At 32.0% G+C, this 21,986-nt stretch overlaps 4 protein-coding genes across 4 annotated transcripts; 3 read left to right on the forward strand and 1 right to left on the reverse strand.

Annotated features, from left to right (window-relative positions):
- Window positions 1-1,060: 1,060 nt before the first annotated feature.
- Window positions 1,061-6,350, forward strand: LOC101490532 (aldehyde dehydrogenase family 2 member B7, mitochondrial). The gene is made up of 11 exons (XM_004508796.4): window positions 1,061-1,218; window positions 1,374-1,508; window positions 2,518-2,660; window positions 2,916-3,069; window positions 3,177-3,406; window positions 4,273-4,362; window positions 4,550-4,723; window positions 4,813-4,950; window positions 5,138-5,275; window positions 5,380-5,441; window positions 5,920-6,350. The coding sequence occupies exons 1-11, from the start codon at window positions 1,146-1,148 to the stop codon at window positions 6,191-6,193; spliced, it is 1,611 nt and encodes a 536-aa protein (XP_004508853.1). The 5' UTR covers window positions 1,061-1,145; the 3' UTR covers window positions 6,194-6,350.
- A 4,186-nt stretch (window positions 6,351-10,536) lies between these two features.
- Window positions 10,537-13,014, forward strand: LOC101491081 (U-box domain-containing protein 19-like). The gene has a single exon (XM_004508798.4). It carries the CDS (start codon window positions 10,661-10,663, stop codon window positions 12,725-12,727), a length of 2,067 nt encoding a protein of 688 aa, XP_004508855.1. The 5' UTR covers window positions 10,537-10,660; the 3' UTR covers window positions 12,728-13,014.
- A 207-nt stretch (window positions 13,015-13,221) lies between these two features.
- LOC101491395 (bidirectional sugar transporter SWEET5) lies at window positions 13,222-15,943 on the forward strand. Its single transcript, XM_004508799.4, has 6 exons — window positions 13,222-13,657; window positions 14,345-14,381; window positions 14,488-14,704; window positions 14,828-14,989; window positions 15,089-15,208; window positions 15,572-15,943. Exons 1-6 carry the CDS (start codon window positions 13,615-13,617, stop codon window positions 15,683-15,685), a joined length of 693 nt encoding a protein of 230 aa, XP_004508856.1. The 5' UTR covers window positions 13,222-13,614; the 3' UTR covers window positions 15,686-15,943.
- Window positions 15,944-16,341: 398 nt separating this feature from the next.
- Window positions 16,342-21,250, reverse strand: LOC101491924 (serine/threonine-protein kinase 52-like). The gene is made up of 6 exons (XM_004508801.4): window positions 20,660-21,250; window positions 20,208-20,329; window positions 18,124-18,320; window positions 17,852-18,026; window positions 17,057-17,191; window positions 16,342-16,927 (listed from the first exon to the last, which is right to left on the reverse strand). Exons 1-6 carry the CDS (start codon window positions 20,991-20,993, stop codon window positions 16,721-16,723), a joined length of 1,170 nt encoding a protein of 389 aa, XP_004508858.1. The 5' UTR covers window positions 20,994-21,250; the 3' UTR covers window positions 16,342-16,720.
- Between the last annotated feature and the right edge of the window lie 736 nt (window positions 21,251-21,986).

Here is a 21,986-nt window from a genome sequence, read left to right on the forward strand (position 1 = left end):
TTTTGGTTATTGCCACACATGTATAAAAGTTATGTTTGATTTGTTGAAGAGTGACAAATTGTAGAATTTGACATTTGATTTCTATCATAATATTGCTTGCAAGTTGTTATAATAAAGATTATTACAGCTCTGCTAATGCCTTAATTTTGTCCCGTTTGATTATTATCTACCTATAATTGATTAATTAATCTAACACAAGATAGATAAATAAATATAAAATCCCCGAAGATAAGATATTTAAAGGAAGAGAATCTTAACCCATTTTGGAGGGTGGAAGTGGAATGTGACAACTTGTTAGTGTCCCCTCCTAATTCAGAGGGCTCATTTAGATTATTTGGGCGTAGTGGGGAGGCAACATGATCCGTAGCCAATCTTTTAATTTTTGCTTCTTTTGGCTTGTTAGCAGAAATTGTAATAGGTTGGTCCATACTACAGCAGAGTATCATTTGTATCCTAATCAAGTAAAGGTGGGAAGAAATTCCTCCTAACTTGAACCTATTTGTTATTGTGGACGACTTCCAACATGTTTCTTCTTAATTTTACGAGGAATTAGAAAAACAGTCTCTATAAATTTACAAATTTTGTAAATTGGACCCAATAATATTTATTTTTAATATTGTGCCCCTCTTATTTTTAAAATTTTGCAAATTTATCTCTAAACATTTTTTTTTCAAAATTTCAGTTTTGGTCCATTTTTATTTTTATCACAACTACTTAGCTTTAAATGAACAATTGTTCTACACAAGCAAAAAACATATTAATTTAGAGAATACAATTGAAATTATTTAAATTGTTTAAAATTTTAAATTCACAAAAAAATTAAATTACTTTGTTCAACTACACTCTTATATTTTTTTAGAGTTTGTCGGAATTAATAAACTACTATAAAACAATGAATTATAATTTGTAAAATAATAGTAGGTCACCTCAATTTTGATAAATCCATTAATTTAAATTAACTATTTATTTAACGAAATTATTAATATAATTTTACATTATTAGTTAACAGAAGTATAAAAAAAGATAGTATTTAATGTCCTCATATTGGCGATAATGTTTGCATGTAAAGACCCATCCATTTTTTATATTAAGAAGCTTTTTTCATTTTTATTATCATCACAATAATAAAAAGGAGGAGAAGCGCCATGGCAGCTCGCACACTTTCCCGTTTGCTCTCTCGCTCTCGATCTTGTTCTTCTTCTCTGCTTCGCTCACTAGGTGTTCAATTCAACTCAAACCCCACTTTCTCTTTTACTGTGTCTGTAGATGTTTATTTCCAATCCATTGATTGAAAAGTGAAAACCATATATTATCATAATGCTTTCTACAATTCAACGAATAAGATTTCCACTTTATTTTTTGTTTCATTGTAGGAGGAAAATCAGAAGGATCCATAAACACAAACAGATTTAGTACTGCTGCAGCTGTTGAGGAATTGATTACTCCACAAGTTTCAATAAATTATACACAACATCTCATAAATGGACAATTTGTCGATGCCGCATCAGGTATATTAGTACATCGCTTGTTGCTTTTTATAGTACGTTTTAATTATACTTTGGACTATACGATCTACCAAAATCGTGCTATTTTTTTTGTCTCAAATTCTTAATCCATGTACAATTTATTGAGAAAAGAAAACCAACTTAGGTTAGTCCGAGCTGAGTTAGATCAGCAACTTGGTCTAAAAGAATAGAGAACCAAAAACGCAAGCAAATAACACAAGACAAGAGGTTTGGAAACAAGTTTGGCCAAGTATGCAGAGCGGCTGCAGTTCTTTTGTATTAGAATGATTGATTAGATTTTCCGGAATGATTGTCCCAAAATAATTGACCTTTCAATTTTGAAAGCACTTCTTTTCAACTGAATCATTTAATTAATACTACTTGCACATTTTCAATGCAGTATCTTCCACCGTGCATTTATGACATTGATAAGACACTAATACCTAACACCTATAATTTGATAAAAGTAGTATTCTTTCTCTTTCAATTATAAATTTTTCTTAATAAATGTAAAATCATCAAATGACTCAATTATTTTAAGACGGAAGGAGTACTAAGATTCAAATTGCAACAATATACCTGACCGTTTCGCAAGGGACTTCCCTCTCTGCATCCCTTGTCGCCTCAACAAACATTGGGCCAAGCTTAAAAGGGAAGGTCTCACTCACTCCGCTTGTTTGACCTTGCCAACTTATCAATATCTATGAGCCATACTCAATAGAGGGTAATATCTATGAGCCATACTCAACAGAGGGCTTAGGTCCTTTAAGCAAATAGTCAAAGGTTCAAATAGTGACTCTTGTAGATGAAAAAACTCGGATGGAAGGGACCAACTATCTCCTGTGCATTCAGGTTTTTCAATAGTGATTAGTCATTGTTAACAACAGTGGATAATTTGTACCTATCATAGAGTACCTAAAAAATTTATGTATTGAGTGGTGAGAACAAGTTAGCGAAAACATTTTGATTTCAGGAGTACCTCTTACATGTATTGAGTTTCTTTTGATTTCAGGGAAAACATTTCCAACTTATGACCCACGCACAGGGGAAGTGATTGCTCGTGTTGCTGAAGGCGACGCTGAAGATATCAACCGTGCAGTATCAGCGGCTCGCAAGGCCTTTGATGACGGACCTTGGCCAAAAATGACTGCTTATGTAAGCATTTCCTGGGTGTCCTTTTCTTTCATGACCTTCTATTAGTTTTAAATTTGTGATGATTATTAGAGATATAGTTAGTTAGTTAGTTATGGTAATAGTTAGTTAATAATTTGTTAGCCTATATAAAGGCTTCACCTAACCACCTACACTTAGCAATCAAATATCAAATTTAGTTTTTTTATCTCAATTCTCTATTTTCTTCTTTTCTGAACATGTTTTCTAACTATGATGATTTATTGATAACTCCTTCAGGAAAGATGTCGTATATTGCTGCGCTTTGCTGATTTGATTGAGAAGCACAATGATGAGATTGCAGCTCTGGAGTCATGGAACAATGGAAAGCTTTATGAACAGGCTGCCAAGATTGAATTACCTATGGTTGTGCGTTTATTTCGTTATTATGCTGGTACTAGGATCAGTAACAACAATCACATGTTCCTTATGTCAATCCCTTTTTAATTGCTGAAAAAAATTCTGTTACTACCCCCTTTCGAACAATTATTGTTTTTACAGGTTGGACAGATAAAATTCATGGTATGACAGTCCCAGCTGATGGAGATTATCATATCCAAACATTGCACGAACCAATTGGTGTAGTAGGACAAATTATACCTTGGAACTTTCCTCTACTTATGTTTGCTTGGAAAGTTGGACCAGCTCTAGCATGTGGTAACACCATTGTCCTCAAGTCTGCTGAGCAAACACCTCTAACGGCTCTTGTTGTAGCAAAACTACTTCATGAGGTTGGCTTATACTCTCTTCATCTCATATTAAGTGTCATGTTTGAAATATTTCACTGTCTCACCTTATTTGTCATTTTAGAATATTAATAAAGCGTTATTACATTTTTCCAATATAACTCTTATTTATTAAAGTAGTTGCAAATATGTCTTAGCTATTAATAAATGAAGTAGAAGGATATTTTAATCCTAAACATATAATTTGAAATTTGGACATGAAACAATCATTCTCAGGATCACAGTTTGCCTTGTCAAACTCTACTTCTTATGTGAAGTTTAGACAATACTCTCTTCATCTCATATTAAGTGTCATGTTTGAAATATTTCACTGTCTCACCTTATTTGTCATTTTAGAATATTAATAAAGCGTTATTACATTTTTCCAATATAACTCTTATTTATTAAAGTAGTTGCAAATATGTCTTAGCTATTAATAAATTAAGTAGAAGGATATTTTAATCCTAAACATATAATTTGAAATTTGGACATGAAACAATCATTCTCAGGATCACAGTTTGCCTTGTCAAACTCTACTTCTTATGTGAAGTTTAGACAATGCTCATTTACAGAACAAAAGTTTGTTCGTGGAGAGTTTGTTCTAAAATTTGTCATGTCATTATCTTTTTCTTCTACCACTATTTTGGATACTTCAGTAGTTTTGGAATAATGTTACAGAAGCTTAAAAAGAAATACAGAATGCTTTGATGTGTGATGCCAATTGTCAAACAGTTACTCTAGCCTTTAGTTTTTAACCTCATCAGTTGTAATCTCAATTTGTGCTAGCATACTGATTTTCTTATTTAGATTTTTATGACTATTTTAGTTGTATATTTCCTATGATAACTTGTAATGTTCCCAATGTTGGGCAGGCTGGTCTTCCCCCAGGTGTTCTGAATATAGTTTCTGGGTATGGTGCAACTGCTGGTGCACCTCTTGCAAGTCATATGGATGTGGACAAGGTATTTTTCGAATCAAGCATTTATTCTAAAGAATGAATGAAATGGGCTTCATGTTAAAAATACATTTATTCCAAGTTTTTGTACTAGAGAGGTTTATGTCTATATCCTTTAGATTGCTCATTACACAATGATAAGTTAGCCATTTATATCATATACAAATTCAAATTTTTTCCTTCTAATTTTGCAGGTAGCATTCACTGGATCGACAGATACCGGAAAAGCTGTACTTGAACTGGCAGCAAGAAGCAATCTTAAGCCAGTGACATTGGAGCTTGGAGGAAAATCACCTTTCATTGTTTGTGAGGATGCTGATGTTGACAAGGCTGTTGAAATTGCACATTTTGCTCTGTTCTTTAATCAGGTTTGTGCAATCAATCTCCACTACTTTCTTAAACAAGTGCAAATGTGGAGTAGAAGCTTTAAGCCTTATATATGATGGATGCTTTCCAGGGACAATGTTGCTGTGCTGGATCCCGTACCTTTGTACATGAGCGTGTCTATGATGAGTTCTTGGAGAAATCAAAGGAACGCGCTTTGAGACGTGTTGTTGGTGATCCATTTAAGAAGGGTGTAGAACAAGGTCCTCAGGTATTTTCTCTTTTCAATGTTAACTTTATGTTATAGTAATTAACATTACCATATATTCTTTGTCTCATTGTTCTTAGTGTTGAGTATCCTTTTCGTGGGAAAAGTTAATGTTTGATAGATCAACTCATTCTTGATCATACCATGATGTAATAAAATAACACTATTTTGCGGTCCTTGGAAAAATCAGATTGATTCGGAACAATTTGAGAAAGTCCTTAGGTACATAAGGTCTGGAATTGATAGCAATGCTACCCTTGAATGTGGAGGTGAGAGATTTGGTTCAAAAGGCTTCTTTATCCAACCAACTGTATTCTCAAATGTTCAGGTATTGATTGATTGATTTGCCACTAAAGTTATTTACAGAAATGCACAGTAAGACTTTGTATATTGGACCATTTTCTAATCTAACACGTGGTAACGGTTACTTAGGATGATATGTTGATAGCAAAAGATGAAATCTTTGGCCCAGTTCAGTCCATCTTGAAGTTCAAGTAAGTGAAATTAGAATCCTAATTGCTTGTTTTCTTTACTGAAATTTAACAAATATACCATTTTATTCCAAACTTCAAGATATCATTTTCTAAATAAAAATAATTTCTTCATTATTTGCAATCACGGTATAATAAATTTTACACACATATTCAATCATATTTTATTATGGTATCACATCATAAAACTACCTAAAATATATACATGATTAAATATAATTGGCTATCAGTCTAAAATATTTGTATATGGTTGGTCCATAGTTATTAAATATTTTATAAAAATAGAATTCTAGTTTTTGTTACATTAGTGACAAGGTACCTTGAAATATTCCTAGTATGTTACACAGATGGAATATTCATAGTGCGACACCGTGAGATTTTATTGTTTCCTCTGAATTTTAGTCTCTCCATTTGTAGGATTACACAATTTTAGTCCCTTTGTTGACTTTTTAATTAGTATTTGATTATTTTATTATAATAGGGAGATTGATGAAGTAATACGAAGGGCAAATGCGACACGTTATGGTTTAGCCGCGGGTGTTTTCACAAAAAACCTGAGCACAGCCAACACATTGATGCGAGCACTCAGAGCTGGAACTGTGTGGATAAATTGCTTTGATGTTTTTGATGCTGCAATTCCTTTTGGTGGATACAAAATGAGTGGGATTGGTAGGGAGAAAGGAATCTACAGTCTTCATAACTACCTGCAGGTGAAAGCTGTGGTGTCTCCATTGAAGAATCCTGCGTGGTTGTAATTTATAACCTAAGATAGTTATCTGGATTTTGTATCTTGTTGAAAGGACTTGAATTGCTTAATAAAAACTATCATGTTTTTACAAGAAGACATAAAAAAAACTATGGCCACTCAATATCCGAACAAATGTTAATGATTAGTTTTTTCTTTTTTATCAAGATTTGAATCGTATCTTTTTAACTCTTTGAATAATTCCTTTAACTGAACTACCCTAGCTAAAGTACCTTGTATATTTATTAATGCATTACTGTTACATATGACTCAGTGCCTCTATATTTATTCATAAAAAATACCTAATAAATCACTCTCTATAACTGATAAGATAATTTTTTTAACTTGAGTTAGATTTAAATAATACATAGTTGAAGTTCACTTAATTTAGTTCATGGACTAAAATACAATAAATTAATTGCCTGATGGTGTCTAAAATTAATTATAAATTGATTAAACTCATTTTCTTGAAATTTCTTACTTTTTAATCTCTAGAAACTTATACCTATTTTAAAAATACATAAAATTAAATAATATTGTATTCTACATCAAAATTTTGATGTCAAAATGTTACTTCCCTTTAATTTTTTTATCTCATGTAACTCATTCCTCCTTTTATTTTTTAATTATACTTTTTGTTTGATAGTCTTATAAATTCAAAGTCAAATACAATATTTTTAAAAATGCTTAAAGTTAATTTATTTTTGTCAAATAAGAACTAGATAAAGAAATTAGAAGTCGATTAGATGTCCTGTCAAAGTGTGAAATGCATAGTATTTGTTTCTTAATTCCAAGTCCAAACAATATTCCAATTTCGTGTCATGGTTGCAATCTTAGAAGCTAAGCGTGGAGGAATTAAGTTATATTGACAATAATACTATCAAATTAATAATCAACACGTAGTGGGTACACACATGACATGACATGACAGTTAACTGCTTATAGTATGAGTTGGTGGTTTTCCAGTTTCCGATAGTGTTCGGTTCAATTAATTTGAAAACAAACAATATAATTTCTAATCAATTTGCTGCATGGGTGAAAATGGGAAATTACAATAGTTGTGAACCACATATATACAACAATGTAATGTCCATTAAGAAAAGCCATTTTGGATTCTTTCTCTGCTTAATTAACGTGTCTATCCAGCCTAGATCTCATTAGGTATAACTCTTCAGTTATTGTTCTACTAAATCTACAAACTAATCAATCTCTCTCTTTTTTGTTCTGTTTTTGTAGAAACTAATCAATATTTTATTAGAATATAAGTTAAAAAATAATTAATGATATACTTTTTAAAGCAGTGTCAATATAAATATGTTATAAATTTGAAAACTTATTTTTTTAATGAAAAGTACTTTTATAACAAAATTATTATTTCCTTTGTTCTAATTTTAATTAACATTTGCTTCCGGCCACCGCACGAGATGTAGATCCTCTCAATTTATATTATAATTTTTTATTTAAATAATTGATAAGAGATAAATAAATAAAAATAAATTATATAATATTGATAAGTGAGATAGTGTAAGTTAATTCAAAGAATACATATATTTATATAATCAAATAAATAAATAATTAATTATTATAAAATAACTAACCAGTGTAATTAATTAACTAACCAACTAAGACTAACTAGAATATTAGTTAGTTAACAAATAAATAACTAATATAAAGACTAACAATGTAAACTAATTGGATATCTAATAATTCAAACATTTCTCAATCATTTGAATTAAAACATTTGGTTTGGTTTTGTGAAAGATGTACATGACTTTCTAGATGAATCTATTGTTTATAAACAAAAGTTTAGGTCTTGAGTTTGGAACTCAGAGTCTCACCGAGGTCATAACAGGTTTTATGGTTAAGAGAGGTACTTATAAATTACCATCAACAAATTCTTACGTCAACTGCGAGAGTTGAATTTACACTTCAATTTTTAGAATAAATATAAATAAATTCTTTACAAACTAAACCAATTCATTGATAGCAGAGTTAATTTGAATTGTAGTACTTTGTTTGCTAGATACACGATGGTAACAAAACTTTCATTGTCGTTCCGTCGGATGGAGAACGTTTTGGTATTTTCTCCTAAATTTAGAGTTTAGGACATAAATTAAGGTATAATATTAGTCACACGCTCGAACCTACTCATCAATAAAAATATATTATTATATATATTTAATCGTTCATTCTGTATTATAAAATTTAATATTTTTTCAATTGAAAAAGCATTATTTTGATATATTATCTAATAATTTTTATTTGTAATAAATATGAATTTTTTTACTTTATGTTTGAGTAAGGGTAGGATGGAAAAACTCGATCTCTACGTGTAACGTGAACGGATTTTTTGTTTCAATCATAACTAATATTGAGTAAACTATTATTGGTTGGAACAATTTTTTATATGATTTTATTTATTTCTTCACCGAATTTTAATTCACTAAAATCTCATTCTCCTGAAAAAAAAAACTTGAGTGAATTTTTTACTTGGGATTTGAGACGAATTCGAGGTAGGGAGACAGAATCCGTCTTTAACCCATCTTGTTGACATACCTACAATTTACATTAGTCTTAACCAAAGAGACAGTGAAAAATTTACTTTCTCTTTTTTTTTTTTTTTTAAATAGAGATTTGGAAGGGCCAACATCTTTGCTTGTCGTATAGTAATATTATATCTAATATATGGTTTCTTGCACTAAAATAATTTCGTTCAACAAAGGAAACGCGTTAGATTGGGCACATAGCAATTGGTCCACGTCAAAGGTCATGCTTTTTCGTTGATATCATGATTTGATTAACAAATGATTCAAGAAGCCATTGAATGGATTTGTGACCATAAATAAGATTGGCAGTAATTAATAAAATATGGACTTTGTATAATTAGATTTGTTCAAGTGATTAATTAGGACCCACATGCATACTCGTGTTTGACCATGCATAGTTTATGCATAATCCTACAAACAATTAAATCCTCAATTTTCCTCTTTAATTTGCATGTACGTAGAGCTAGCATGCGTTTTTTACTCAATCAAGTTTTATTTTAATATCTCCAGCAAGTTTTCTTACCTCATTTGGTGTTTACTCACGTGTATGGTAAACTCAATCATAGAGACCGAATTAGAAATAATTTTTTATATTTTTTAAATTCTGAAAATCCATTTAAAGTACATGTTTATTTTCATGTTTTGACAAGTTTGGAGCAATGTTCCCAAATAGATTCATGAGAATTCAGGTCAACATACAAAAATTTATCTGTAATTAGCTTTTTCCATAAACAAAAATATTATACCTCCGAATAAAACACCACATATATTAAAACTAGAAAAGTTCATTTAATAAAAAAACTCATTTTTTTTTTTTACTTCTCACTCCCGTGATTATTTATACTTCTACTCCTATAAATAACAAAATCTTTCAATTTTAGTCTTCTTTTTAAATAATAAAATTAAATTTTATTCATTTCATAATAAGATTTTCTTTCAAAAGTTTCAAAAAAAATCGTTGAAGTTTTTAAATTACATATTCATTCCGAAATTTTTTTCTCAAAAATTTCATGACATATATTAATGTACCAAAATTTAGTGGTTCCAAATTTTTAAATAATTTAATTTAAATTTTTTAAAATACATTTATGTAATTCAAAATTTTCAAAATGTATATATATTAATTTGTTTCTAGAACTTAGAATAAAATGGTAATATAGCAAAAAATGACAAAGGATAAAATTGAAATTTTTAAGAACAGTAGAAGTAAACAGCTAATATATTAAGAGAGAAAGAAATAGAAAAAATAGTGAGAACGATTTACCTTTTCATAACTTGAGGCCACTCCTCAAAATTCAGCTCCACAACCAATGCCAATATTTGAAATAATTAATTTTGATCCAAAATCAACCAACCACTCTAATCTATTCCTTCTGATACTACCTACTGTCATGAGTCCAACCCTAGCCTTTCCAAAAAACACTTTACATATACAGAAGATCTACCACACTGTAATCTTGCCAAATTTTTATTACCCCCAACCTCTAAACAACCAACCACTTTAGGACTCCGTACAGTTTATTTATTTTAATTATTCAGGTTAGCAGCTTGATATTGGTGACAAAATTTATCATTACACATGTCGATAAAAAAAATATCCACCTGTTAGGTCGGTTGTATGGACCCACCAGCCATCATTTCAAAAAAACTCTATCCCTTTACCTTCTTCCCCCGATTAACAATCCACAAAGTCATAAAAATATAATTACAGCATCCTTAGAGTTCCACGTGTTCCATAACGAATCTTCCTCACTCCTACTCCTTTCCCCCTAATCCTAGTCGACAGATACCAATACCATGTCCATATATACTGCTACGTGTCGACAACATTTTACAGTCAGCACCACACACTCCCGCTCTATGAAATATCTATCCAATTCCATCAAATTAGTAAGTACTATGTTTTATTCCTAAATTGTTTCTTTTCAAAGATGAATACTCATCTCTCTAATCAAAGGGATCGCCGCATCCTATCATTCCCAGCGGTTCACCCTTGCCAAAACATATCTCCACCAACACTAATCACTTCTCTAATCACTCTCTCACAAGCTATATCCAATTTCAAACCCGATTCTTTCCCCACACAACGACGCAACGCAAGAGAAACTATTCGTCAAATTAACATCATCTCAATATTCCTTCACGAAATTCAACACCATAGTAACTCCACCATCCTCTGTTTCTCCGAACTTCACTTCACTTTACAAAAAATTCACTTCTTAATGCAGGATTGTACTCACGAATCCGCACGGATTTTTATGCTCGCCAAATCTCAACACGTGGCATCTCAATTTCGTTCTCTTATTCGCGCCACAGCTACTACGCTTGATGTTTTACCTTTACATGGAATCGACGTTTGCGACGAAGTGAAAGAGTTAGTTGAGTTAGTTACGAAACAAGCGAGAAAAGCTAAATTCGAAGTGGACCCCACCGACGAGATTTCAAGCAAAAAACTTCATTTCATTCTTCATCAATTCGAGAGAGGAATCGAACCTGATATCAGTTCCATGAAAGAAATTCTCGATTACGTAAAAATCAAAAACTGGAATGATTGCAACGCAGAGATTAAATTCTTAGAAGACGAAATAAGCTTCTTAGAGAATCACAATTGTGACGAACGAGAAGTTCCATTGTTGAGTAGCTTAATTGGATTTTTAAGCTACTGTAGGGGAGTGATATTCGAATCTCTTGTTCTTGATCGAAATTCTGATGAATCCGAAGAATCTCGACGCAGCACGGAGATGATAACGATAACAACTTGTTTGAATCCAGAGGATTTTCGGTGTCCAATTTCACTCGAATTAATGACAGATCCAGTAACAGTTTCAACAGGACAAACCTACGATCGCGTTTCAATTCAGAAATGGCTTAAATCAGGAAAGAAAAAATGCCCCAAAACAGGGGAGAATCTCAATAACACAGAGTTAGTTCCAAACACAACGCTCAAGAAACTTATTCAACAATTCTGCACCGACAACAATGTTTCATTCACCAAATCGTGTAACCGTATTCGTGACATAACGAGAACAATTTCACCAGGTAGTTCTTCAGCAGCACATGCTATGCAGTTTCTATCGTGGTTTCTAACGAAGAAGCTCGTTTTCGGAACAGAAGAAGAGAAGAACAAAGCAGCTTACGAAATTCGTTTGTTAACAAGATCGAGTATTTTTAACAGATCGTGTTTGATTGAAGTTGGAACTGTTCCTCCATTGTTGGAACTTTTAGCTACGAATAATAGGAATAAAACGACGCAAGAGAATGCAGTTTCTGCTTTGTTGAAACTCTCAAAGCATGCTAATGGGCCTGAAAATATAATGGCCCATGAAGGTTTAAAGCCCATTATCGAATTACTTAAAAATGGGCTTAGCCTTGAATCTCGTCAAATCGCAGCCGCTATAATATTCTATCTTTCATCTGTGAAAGAATACAGAAATATAATTGGGGAAAATCAAGATGCAATTTTAGGGTTAGTGGAATTGGTTAAAAATGGAACAACATGTGGGAAAAAGAATGCAGTTGTTGCGATTTTCGGACTTCTTTTACTTCCTCGGAATCATAAACGCGTGCTTGAAGCGGGTGCTGTTCACGCGCTTGTTTCGATTTTAGATTCTTCGTGTAAAGAAGAACTTGTAACTGAAGCTTTGGCGGTTCTTGCGGCGTTGGCTGAGAATTTCGATGGAGCGAACGCTGTGTTGGAAGCTTCTGGTTTATCGTTGATTACTGGGATGTTGAGATCTGCTACTTCGCGTACAGGGAAGGAACACTGTGCTTCAATTTTGTTATCACTGTGTGTTAATATTGGTGCTGATGTTGTAGGTGTTCTTGCTAAGGACGTTACGGTTATGCCTTTGCTTTATTCGCTTCTTACTGATGGTACTTCTCATGCTGCTAAGAAAGCGCGTTTCCTTATTAAAGTTTTACAGGATTTTAACGAAACAATAGCTTCTCGATTGAAAGGTTCTTCAGTTCCACGTGAAAGATCGCTTAACGTTTGTTGATGTATGGGTTTATTATAATTTAGAAATTAGAATTTGTGTAAATATATACTCATACTTTTTGTGTGTGTAAATAGTAGTAACAGATACTGTTACATATATTGGTCATTGCCACATTTGAAAATTTGTGTAATTAGCTCTATGTGCTTTTTTATCCGCAGTGAGCTAATTTCAATAAGTGAGTTTCAGCTTATGGAGTTATGTTTATGCTGTATCTAGTCTAGTTATTAACTTATTATTTGGATTAAAGTGGTGGGAAATTAGTTAAAGGATGAAGTGAGTTTGCATTACTTTTAAGTTCTCTTTTTCTTATTTTTGGTATTTTGCTAAATTAACAATGTTTGGTTTCACCCTTTTTGTTGTTGTTGTTATTACTATTACTATTTTCCTATAATAACTTGTCAAATAGATTATTTCTCTTTCTTTTTTGTATTAGGAATTTTCTTTGACTGAATTCAAAGGGCTATTATCATATATAAATCATAGGCAGTTTTTATGTTTGAGGAATTGTAATTGAATATTATCTTAGTATGATTCATTTCCTGTCTAAAATTTCAACAAAAAGTATAAATACATAAACCAATCATTGAAAATAAAATATATGCGAATGGATAGGAATCAATTGTGTCATTTAGATGTTTAAGCAAATGCATTCCGAAGAAAGAGAAACTTCCTGTGGCTAGAATTCAAGTTCACCCAGTCAGCCCTTCACACTTGTTGCGGTCTAGAACTAAAACTTCACCCAAACTTAGTTAAATGTTAGGAATATCTATATATGGCATATTGTTTTAACTACAAATATTAAAATTTTATTTAATAAACAATTTTACTTTACATTCTTCTTTTGTTTTCACCATCTTTCTTCGGCTTCTTCTTTGAATGTTGCAATCATGGCTAACACCGATACAATAAGAACCGCTATTGGAGTAATTGGTCGGTACAAAAAATACCTGAGTTTTTCTCCGTTTCTTCAACTTTTCTTTTTCCACCTTCCATTATAAAATTTGTATCTATATATATTTTGGAGCATTGTTATTTATCCTAAAAGAAATTAATCACGAATCACGTGAATAATTCTTGTCTAAATGGCTAAGTTGTTTTTATTTGTGTGGACATCATGGGATTCATGTCAATAAGATAGTGTATCATGACAATTTAGTGAAAGAATGTTTGTGACATATACATGTTTAGATTGACGGTATAATTAATGAAATCACATTAAGTCAATGTAATTTTGACAAACACTATACTTTAGATTTTTTAAATTTTACTTAATTCATTATCAATTCAAACATACACAAGAATTTTATTTTATTTTTTTGCTAAGAAAGAGCAAGAGTTGAATTTATAGCACCTCATACTTTTTTCTTAGTATTTTTAATTAGTCACATGAGTGCTAGATAGTGTTCTTTAAGTATAAGATTATTATTCAATTTCATATTGTGTATATGAAAAAAAATGTTGAGGAAAATCAATCTCTTAAATAAGTTTTAGTTACCAGTTGGTATAAGAGTGCAATATTGCGTGCGGGGATAGTCTAATATATATATATATAGCTCTAAAATATAACCTTGTAGATTTATTTTTACTAATAAATGTATTTTTTTGTTTTATTTGCAGGAAATGTCATCTCTTTTTGTTTATTCATGTCTCCACTGTAAATCTCTCTCCCTCTTTCTCTTTGTTTTTCTTGTAGTTGATGGATGAATTTGATTGAGTGGTGATAATGATTAGTAGCAAAAATACTTATTTGTAATATGCAGGCCTACATTTATAAAAATATGGAAAGCAAAATCAGTGCAAGATTTCAAACCTGATCCATATGTGGTAACTGTACTCAATTGTGCAATGTGGGCATTCTATGGATTGCCCTTCGTGACTGAAAATAACACTCTTGTCATCACTATTAATAGTTTTGGCTTGGTCATTGAGATAATCTACACTCTCGTCTTCTTCGTATTCTCTGACTGGAGTAAACGCGTGAGAAACACTTCAAACTTTTTGACTATCATTTTTGTTTATATTTTATTTTGGATGATTACTTGGTCTTTCACTTATCAATATTAATATAACTAACTTAATAATGAAATTAAATAATTTCAGAAGAAGATATTGTTGATAATTCTAGTTGAACTCGTGTTCCTTGTGTTGGTGATATTTCTTGTCATGTATCTTGTTTCCGCCCACAAGGATAGAAGGCTCATTGTTGGATGTATATGCGTAATCTTCAATGTCCTTATGTACTTTGCACCTTTGACTGTGATGGTACGTATCGTTAACTTTCTTAATTAATAATTTAACAGTATAAATTTCTTACCTTTTTATTTGCTTTTTAAAATTTTCTTCCCTAAAAAAAAAGAGCAGCGTCAAGTAATTAGAACGAAGAGCGTGAAGTATATGCCTTTCTTACTTTCAGTTGCCAACTTCCTCAATGGAGTCGTCTGGACCATTTATGCACTCCTCAAATGGGATCCATTCATAGTGGTAATAAGCTATATTATTATTATTTTTTTTTATTTTGTTCTAACTATCTATACTCTATTTAATTTACATTTTGGTTGAACTGGTTAGGCCTTTGAAATCATACTTCCTAAATATTTAAAAACTTTATCACAATATCATATGACATGAAAATATAAACACAAGTTTCAAGCAACAATATAAGATTCTTTTTATTTCCTTGATTTTTTATTTTTAAATTTATTAATCGTCGTCGTTTTGCATTGTCCATGAAAACGACGCTAATAATTTTTTTTTTTGTTTCAAAGAGCGGAATTGAACCTACATCCAAAAAGTGTCCATGCAATTTTTTATTATGATTGCTAATGAATTTTTTGAATTGCATAGATTCCCAATGGGTTGGGAACACTTTCTGGATTGCTTCAGCTCATCCTTTATGGCATTTACTACCGAACAACGAGGTGGGACGACGATGCTTCGCCTAGTATCAACATGGTATGATTGACAGAAAGACAGTGGAAGTTCAAAGAAAAAATGTTGTTGTTCATTACAATACATACCGAGGTCCATGGGGATTTTTCCTTTTTCTCTCTTTTTTTTGACAGGAATAACTTATTTTCAAATTGTTGAAATCATAGCACTGATCTCTTGTAGAGTTGAGTTACTTCAGATAATTAGAGCGAGTGTTGTGTACCTAAACGATGTATAGGCTCATTTGAGTTTGCTTATATTTATCAAGAGATTATAATAATCATTAGATGACAGGGGAAAATGACATATTTATCATAAATGAAAATACAGAATGTTCACGACCTACATAGCATAATAGATTTTGAACCATAAGTTACCTTTAAATTCAAGCAATCAGGATCAAACCTCCAATCACATGTTTAAAATTTAATTATCAAGCAATCAGAATTGAACCTCTAAAAACGTGTTTAAAAGATTTAATTATCTGTCATACTATATAGTGTTTGACTGTTATTTTGCTGTCCTTTTTTATTCTTTTATAATTAAACACGAACAGTGAAACATTGATATTGACGGTTGTTTTCTCCCTATTCTATATTGATAAATACTAGTTACCGAGCCAATGGATCCAACTATTCGAAAAATACCAGCATTAAGTAAAGATACTAAAAGCTAGTAGATTAGAATACCGAGCCAATGGATCCAACTTAATCACATCAATTATGATTGCAAGTTTGCATCAGTATATAATATATAGTATAATATAATGAAGATCCAACTAGGAGGCAACAATGCCAATCCTCAACATTGGCTGAAATTAATACTCATACCCACAAAACTCAAACCAAGGTGGAGAAAAAAAAAAGGTAAGAGTAAAAGAAAATCAGAGGTACAGCTTTACACATCAAACCACAGCTCCTCCAACCTATACCTGCTACTGTGTATTTCCCTCATTTCATTACAGTATCCAATTTCTGTATTCTCACCATAGATACAAATTTGATTCTTCAAATAGTGAAAAACCACTTAGACCAAATTGTTTGCTGTGGACTACATAATAGAACTTCATGGCCCTCTATGCTTGCGGAAGCAAAAACAACCCTGCTGCTGATCATTAGGGATCATACCTCCACCTTTGGATGTGTCAATGGCCTCCAGCATCGAAACTACCTCATCCATCTCTGGCCGCTTATCAGGACTGGCGTCCCAGCATTTCTTCATTACATTTGCAAGAGAACTTGGGCAGCATCTTGGTACTTCTGGTCTCAAATTCTGAACTCAAACAGAAAATAATAATGTAATTGTAATCAATTCACAAAGCACTGAATCCACCACAGTGATAATTATGCATTGCTTAAATGAGACAACCAATCACAACAGAGTAGCAACTAGCAAGAATACCTGGCGAACAACAGCTGAAGTAATTTCTGAGAAACTTAGGTCAGGATACGGCATGTCACAACAATATGTCTCCCATAAACAGATGCCGAAACTGTACACGTCACATTTCCTGTTATAGGGGTTTCCATTTAAAACCTGCAAGCAGCCAACCCCATTAGGAAAAAATGAATAGTCAATTACAACAGCTTTCTCTTTGAACAACTTAATAAGTTTTATCCTGTCTATTTCTTTTCTTATTCGAAGTTTCACACACTATTTGCAGCCATATTTTTTGGTCTTAACTCTCCAGTTCTCACGGAAAGGGAACCCTAGTAATTCAGATTTTGGCCGGGAAGTAACGTCTAACTAAGAATTGTTCGAACCAGGATTTGAACTCGAATTTTACCAAACACTATTTGCAGCCACGTTAAGGTCATCATTTATCCACATTGAAGAACTCTTAGAATGGCAGCGAAGATTGAAGATACCCACCCCCAACTGGATAAATTGGAGCTAGATATACCCATTCCCCATCAGAAGGAATGGGTCCTCTCGCATGAGATTTTCACACGACAAAGTCCTGTCCTATGAAAGTTTTTTTTTCTCATACCTATCTCTTTCTTCATACATTCATAAATTCTCATAGTCTTATTTAATTAAATCTATGAGGAGATAGACAAAGTTTTCACATAACAAGGTCATTTCAAATTTCAACAAGTGAGGATCGTATTTAGAAACTGCATGACTTTCCACTAGGGACATGCTAGTACAATAATTTCTAATTTTAAAGGGATTTTGCAGTTATTGACTACACACCTCTGGAGCCATATAACCAAGAGTTCCAGTCTCCCCAGTCATATCATTGGGATTTGATGCTTCCACTCGTGCAACCCCAAAATCAGCAATTTTAACCGTGCGAGTCTTATCCAGCAGCATGTTCTCTGTCTTCACATCTCTGTGGACAATCTTCTGAGAGTGAAGATAACTCAGCCTGTAAAACCATTTGAGTTCAAGTTGAGTAGTTATAAAGACAAATTATGCGCTTTTTTTCACCAATCTGCTAAACATCAATTAAAATAGATATATACCCTCTTGCTAAATCAAGCGCCAGCTGGATGACAACCTTAAAAGCTAATTTCCTCCTTCTGTTCTTTATTAGGTATGATTTCAACGTACCTCCAGCAAGATACTCCACAACAACACAACAGACATTGTTTGGCATGCTAATTAGGCCACTATCAGTTTGAATCTGCAATTCTGCAGATCCCATTGTTGCCCCTATAAACTAAATATGTAAACAAGACGCTTTCAGAAAAGTGCATAATAACAAATGAAAAGAGAGAAAATAAAAAGTAACTACCAAATATCACAAGATATCATAACACAGGAAATAGAATATGTCATGATGAAAAGAAGCAAAGAGAGACATAGATACTTGTTCTCTAAACTTGCATAAAACTTTGGTTGCAGAAAAGGGAACTACAAAGAAAAGAACACCTGGCATACCAAATGGAAGGACTTTAATGCAAGAAAGATACAGGATATCTGTTATTTGGTCAGGTAAAAGCTGAAGTGCATTGAGAGAAGAACATGGTAAAAATGTAAATTCTTTTAAAGAACAGATTCACCATAAATTATAGAAACCTGAAGACTTGAAGCTGATCTAAGAATGAATGACGATTTCTTCAGGTAAAACGAGTCAGTTTTGATATGATTATCATTCTATGCGTTAATTGACGCAACTTCAAAGTGCTCTAGACTGGAACTAGTCTTTCACATCAGAGGATAAAAATGAATTTAAATTACATGTTTTGTTCAACAGTAGAAAGGATGTTGAACCAAATAGAAAATGCCTATTCAAATTCATTTTTATCCTCTGATGTGAAAGACTAGTTTCAGTAAGAGATGCATATCTAGGTTAGTTAAACCATATATTGTAAATAAAGTTACATTTTTATTTTCCAGAAAATATTAGAATTTCTTGTATTTCGCAAATAAAAATTTACAGAAAACCATTGCATTGCGCAACCTGCATACCTTGTGCTCTTTAAACAATATATATGAAGATTTTTTCATAAATTAATAATAATTACAGAGCCCTCAACAATGAAGAAAGAAGCCCCTTCCAAGCTAGCAAAAAAAAAAAATCAAGCTGAATGTAAATGAAGGAAGAGCAGAGAAGGGAGGTAGGAAGGTAGTGATGATGCAGTTAAGAAGGAAACTCATAAAATTATATAACTTGCATCCTTGAGTATAAAAGAATTACAAAATGACCTAATCACTTGACAATGGTTATCAGTATCCCAAAATAAATGTGAGTCGTATCTCGATTTGAAACAAAATCAGACCCAATTAATACAAATCGATGTGCGTATCTATTTGGACATACACCGCAACCAAATCTCCATTCATTCTGATGAATCGCAACATGCCCCTAAATCACACAACTGACATTTTGCAGCAGGTGCAGCCTCGAAACATGCAGGGTGCTGCTACCTGGTTTCTGAAATGTTAGGGTTTTTCCCGCATCTTTTTAAGAAAATAATAAAATCTTCCAAAAGCCAATATTCCAAATAACTGTAGAAGAGTCCTCACACACAAATTTATTTACCCTTCTCCCTCCTGCAGTGCAATTTTAATCTTCTTGCCTACGGGGTGTTGTGCGCCCACTTTTTTGTCGTATATGATGTGTAAACTTATGTATTGTGCTTACGTCACTTGCTTTTACTTTTTTGTATTTGATAAAACCACTTGTTTTTTTTACTTAAAAAGGCCTTAAATAAATTGATCATGTATCTTACAATTCATAACAAGATTCAATTTACGACTCGGAAAATGGTCTACTGACTCGTGATTAGAATTTTGATTCGATAACTACTATATGCAAGTATGCCCAACAACGGAAAGGGTCTACAGCGGGAAAGCAGATACGTTGTATGTAATTATGCATAGATATAATACGCAAAGGTATACTTAAAAAAAGGACTGACAAGCATTTTCCGGAAAATGAATCCCATAAAGGAAAGAAGTTAACGGTTCCCACCCCATATAAAAGAAAAAACCAATCAAACAACAATAGCACATGCAACATTGAAACCACAAGCTCATCATATTATATACAAACAATAAAAACATAACACAATAAGTTGAAGCTGAATAAAATGAAATCAACCTTAGTGACATTGGGATGATCAAGTTTATGCCAAACAGCAACTTCCTGTATGAAGGCTGCCCTCAGTGAAGAAACCTCAGCTTCTGTCCTTTGGCCTTCTTCACCCCAATCAAGCAATTTAACTGAGTATCAAGTAAGTAATTACAATCCATGGTCATTGAAATGCATAAAAAGAAACTACTAACTGAATTTTTACCATAAGAACAACCAACAAAACAATAACATCAAATTTCATTACATCCACCTCACCATAAGACCAAGACCATAACCTAAAAACATCACCCAAATTGATATTATTTCCACAATTCAACCTCAAAATTCATTAAAAAAGTCAACTCTTTATCAAAGAGAAAATAATAATAATTTTAAAAGGGAATTAAGCATCTGAATCTGATAAGCAAAATTAAACACAACACTTAAATAAACAAAAAGAGAGAGAAAATAGAACAAACCAGCAACATCTAGAGAATCATAGACACCACGATGAACAGTGCCAAAAGTGCCACGAGCAATAACACTCTTGATGATAAGTTTGGAAGGATCAATTTCCCATTCTTGTTTTTGCTTCTTGAAGTTAGTTTTGAACTTGATGGATGTTGGAGAAGTAGTGGCGCTGGTGTGAACACGAACGTGATCAGAGGTAGCAGAAGTAGCAGAATCTTCTTCTTCAACGCGCTTTTTCTTGTCAATAGTCAACACCTTGTTGAGATGCCTCTCAAGCTGTTCATCTATGCTCTTCAGATCAATCTGATCCGCTCTTACAAAACCATCACTGCTTTCCTTCATCTTCTTCTAATTCTTCTATCTTCTGATAATTTAGGTATATAATATGATAATTGGGTTAAGTGCGAGAAAAATAATAATTAAAGATGAGAAATATTAGGGTTTGAGTTGTGTTGGTTGTTATTGATTGATTAATCGTCTTCTTCGTGCTGTTGTTCCTTGGTTCTCCTGTTTCCCTCATCCATGTGGGCACATGGAATTGCCTCTTCTAAACGTGTGCCTCTGACCCACTTCACTCCCTTCTCCTCTTTTCCATTTTTTTTTTTTGTATTTCTACTTTTTTATTTTATCCTTCATACAAAACAACCACAACATACTAGTTCTTGATTCAAAAATAAATTAACATCATTTAATCTCTAAACTACCAAATATCATTAAATTAAATCGTAAGAAAATTTGATGATATATATTGTTAAGTCATTAACATTATTAAGTCATTAATGATGATGTATGAATTTTTTAAATAAAATCATAGTTTAATTTTTTTATGTGAAAATCAATTAAATAAAAAAATGACACAGACTTTTGATAATGAGTGAAAATTAAAAATAAAATAAAAATCTGTAAAACACAAAATTGTGTTTCTATTTTCAAATTATATTTTCTTTCTTTTTTACGATAATTTTTTTTTATAGATATAACATTTGTCACATAATTTAATTATAGTTTCAAAACGAATAAAAAATTAATTAAAAAAATATTTTACAGAAAAACTAACATGCTCAAATTATTTTTATCATTAAAAATATTTGTAACATTCAAGTGTCATATCACACTTTTTATTATTATTTTAAATAGAATAACGTTATTTGTTACAAGAAGAGATAAGAATTATAAAAATACAAATTTTGACTTGAAAATCATTCGTAAGATAGTGAATGTTATTATTTAGAAATGTTAGATATTGCAACATAAGTTACATCTGGCCACATATCATTAACGTGTATCTTATATAGTAAAAATAAATATTTTCATTTTGAATAATAAAATGTACAT

The sequence above is a fragment of the Cicer arietinum genome, chromosome 7 (genome assembly GCF_000331145.2).
Source record: "Cicer arietinum cultivar CDC Frontier isolate Library 1 chromosome 7, Cicar.CDCFrontier_v2.0, whole genome shotgun sequence".
NCBI lineage: Eukaryota > Viridiplantae > Streptophyta > Magnoliopsida > Fabales > Fabaceae > Cicer > Cicer arietinum.

What these genes read in the sequence shown, in the direction of transcription:
- LOC101490532 (XM_004508796.4), top strand. Translation starts at nt 1,146, where the DNA reads ATGGCAGCTCGCACACTTTCCCGTTTGCTCTCTCGCTCTCGATCTTGT. An exon ending in ATTTGTCGATGCCGCATCAG is followed by an intron (nt 1,509 to 2,517) that starts GTATATTAGTAC and finishes TTTTGATTTCAG; the next exon opens with GGAAAACATTTCCAACTTAT. An exon ending in GTGTAGAACAAGGTCCTCAG is followed by an intron (nt 4,951 to 5,137) that starts GTATTTTCTCTT and finishes TGGAAAAATCAG; the next exon opens with ATTGATTCGGAACAATTTGA.
- LOC101491081 (XM_004508798.4), top strand. Translation starts at nt 10,661, where the DNA reads ATGAATACTCATCTCTCTAATCAAAGGGATCGCCGCATCCTATCATTC.
- LOC101491395 (XM_004508799.4), top strand. Translation starts at nt 13,615, where the DNA reads ATGGCTAACACCGATACAATAAGAACCGCTATTGGAGTAATTG. An exon ending in TCTCTGACTGGAGTAAACGC is followed by an intron (nt 14,705 to 14,827) that starts GTGAGAAACACT and finishes AAATAATTTCAG; the next exon opens with AAGAAGATATTGTTGATAAT. An exon ending in TTGCACCTTTGACTGTGATG is followed by an intron (nt 14,990 to 15,088) that starts GTACGTATCGTT and finishes AAAAAAGAGCAG; the next exon opens with CGTCAAGTAATTAGAACGAA.
- LOC101491924 (XM_004508801.4), bottom strand. Translation starts at nt 20,993, where the DNA reads ATGAAGGAAAGCAGTGATGGTTTTGTAAGAGCGGATCAGATTGATCTG. An exon ending in ATCATCCCAATGTCACTAAG is followed by an intron (nt 18,321 to 20,207) that starts GTTGATTTCATT and finishes TTACATATTTAG; the next exon opens with TTTATAGGGGCAACAATGGG. An exon ending in CTTCAGCTGTTGTTCGCCAG is followed by an intron (nt 16,928 to 17,056) that starts GTATTCTTGCTA and finishes GTTTGAGTTCAG; the next exon opens with AATTTGAGACCAGAAGTACC.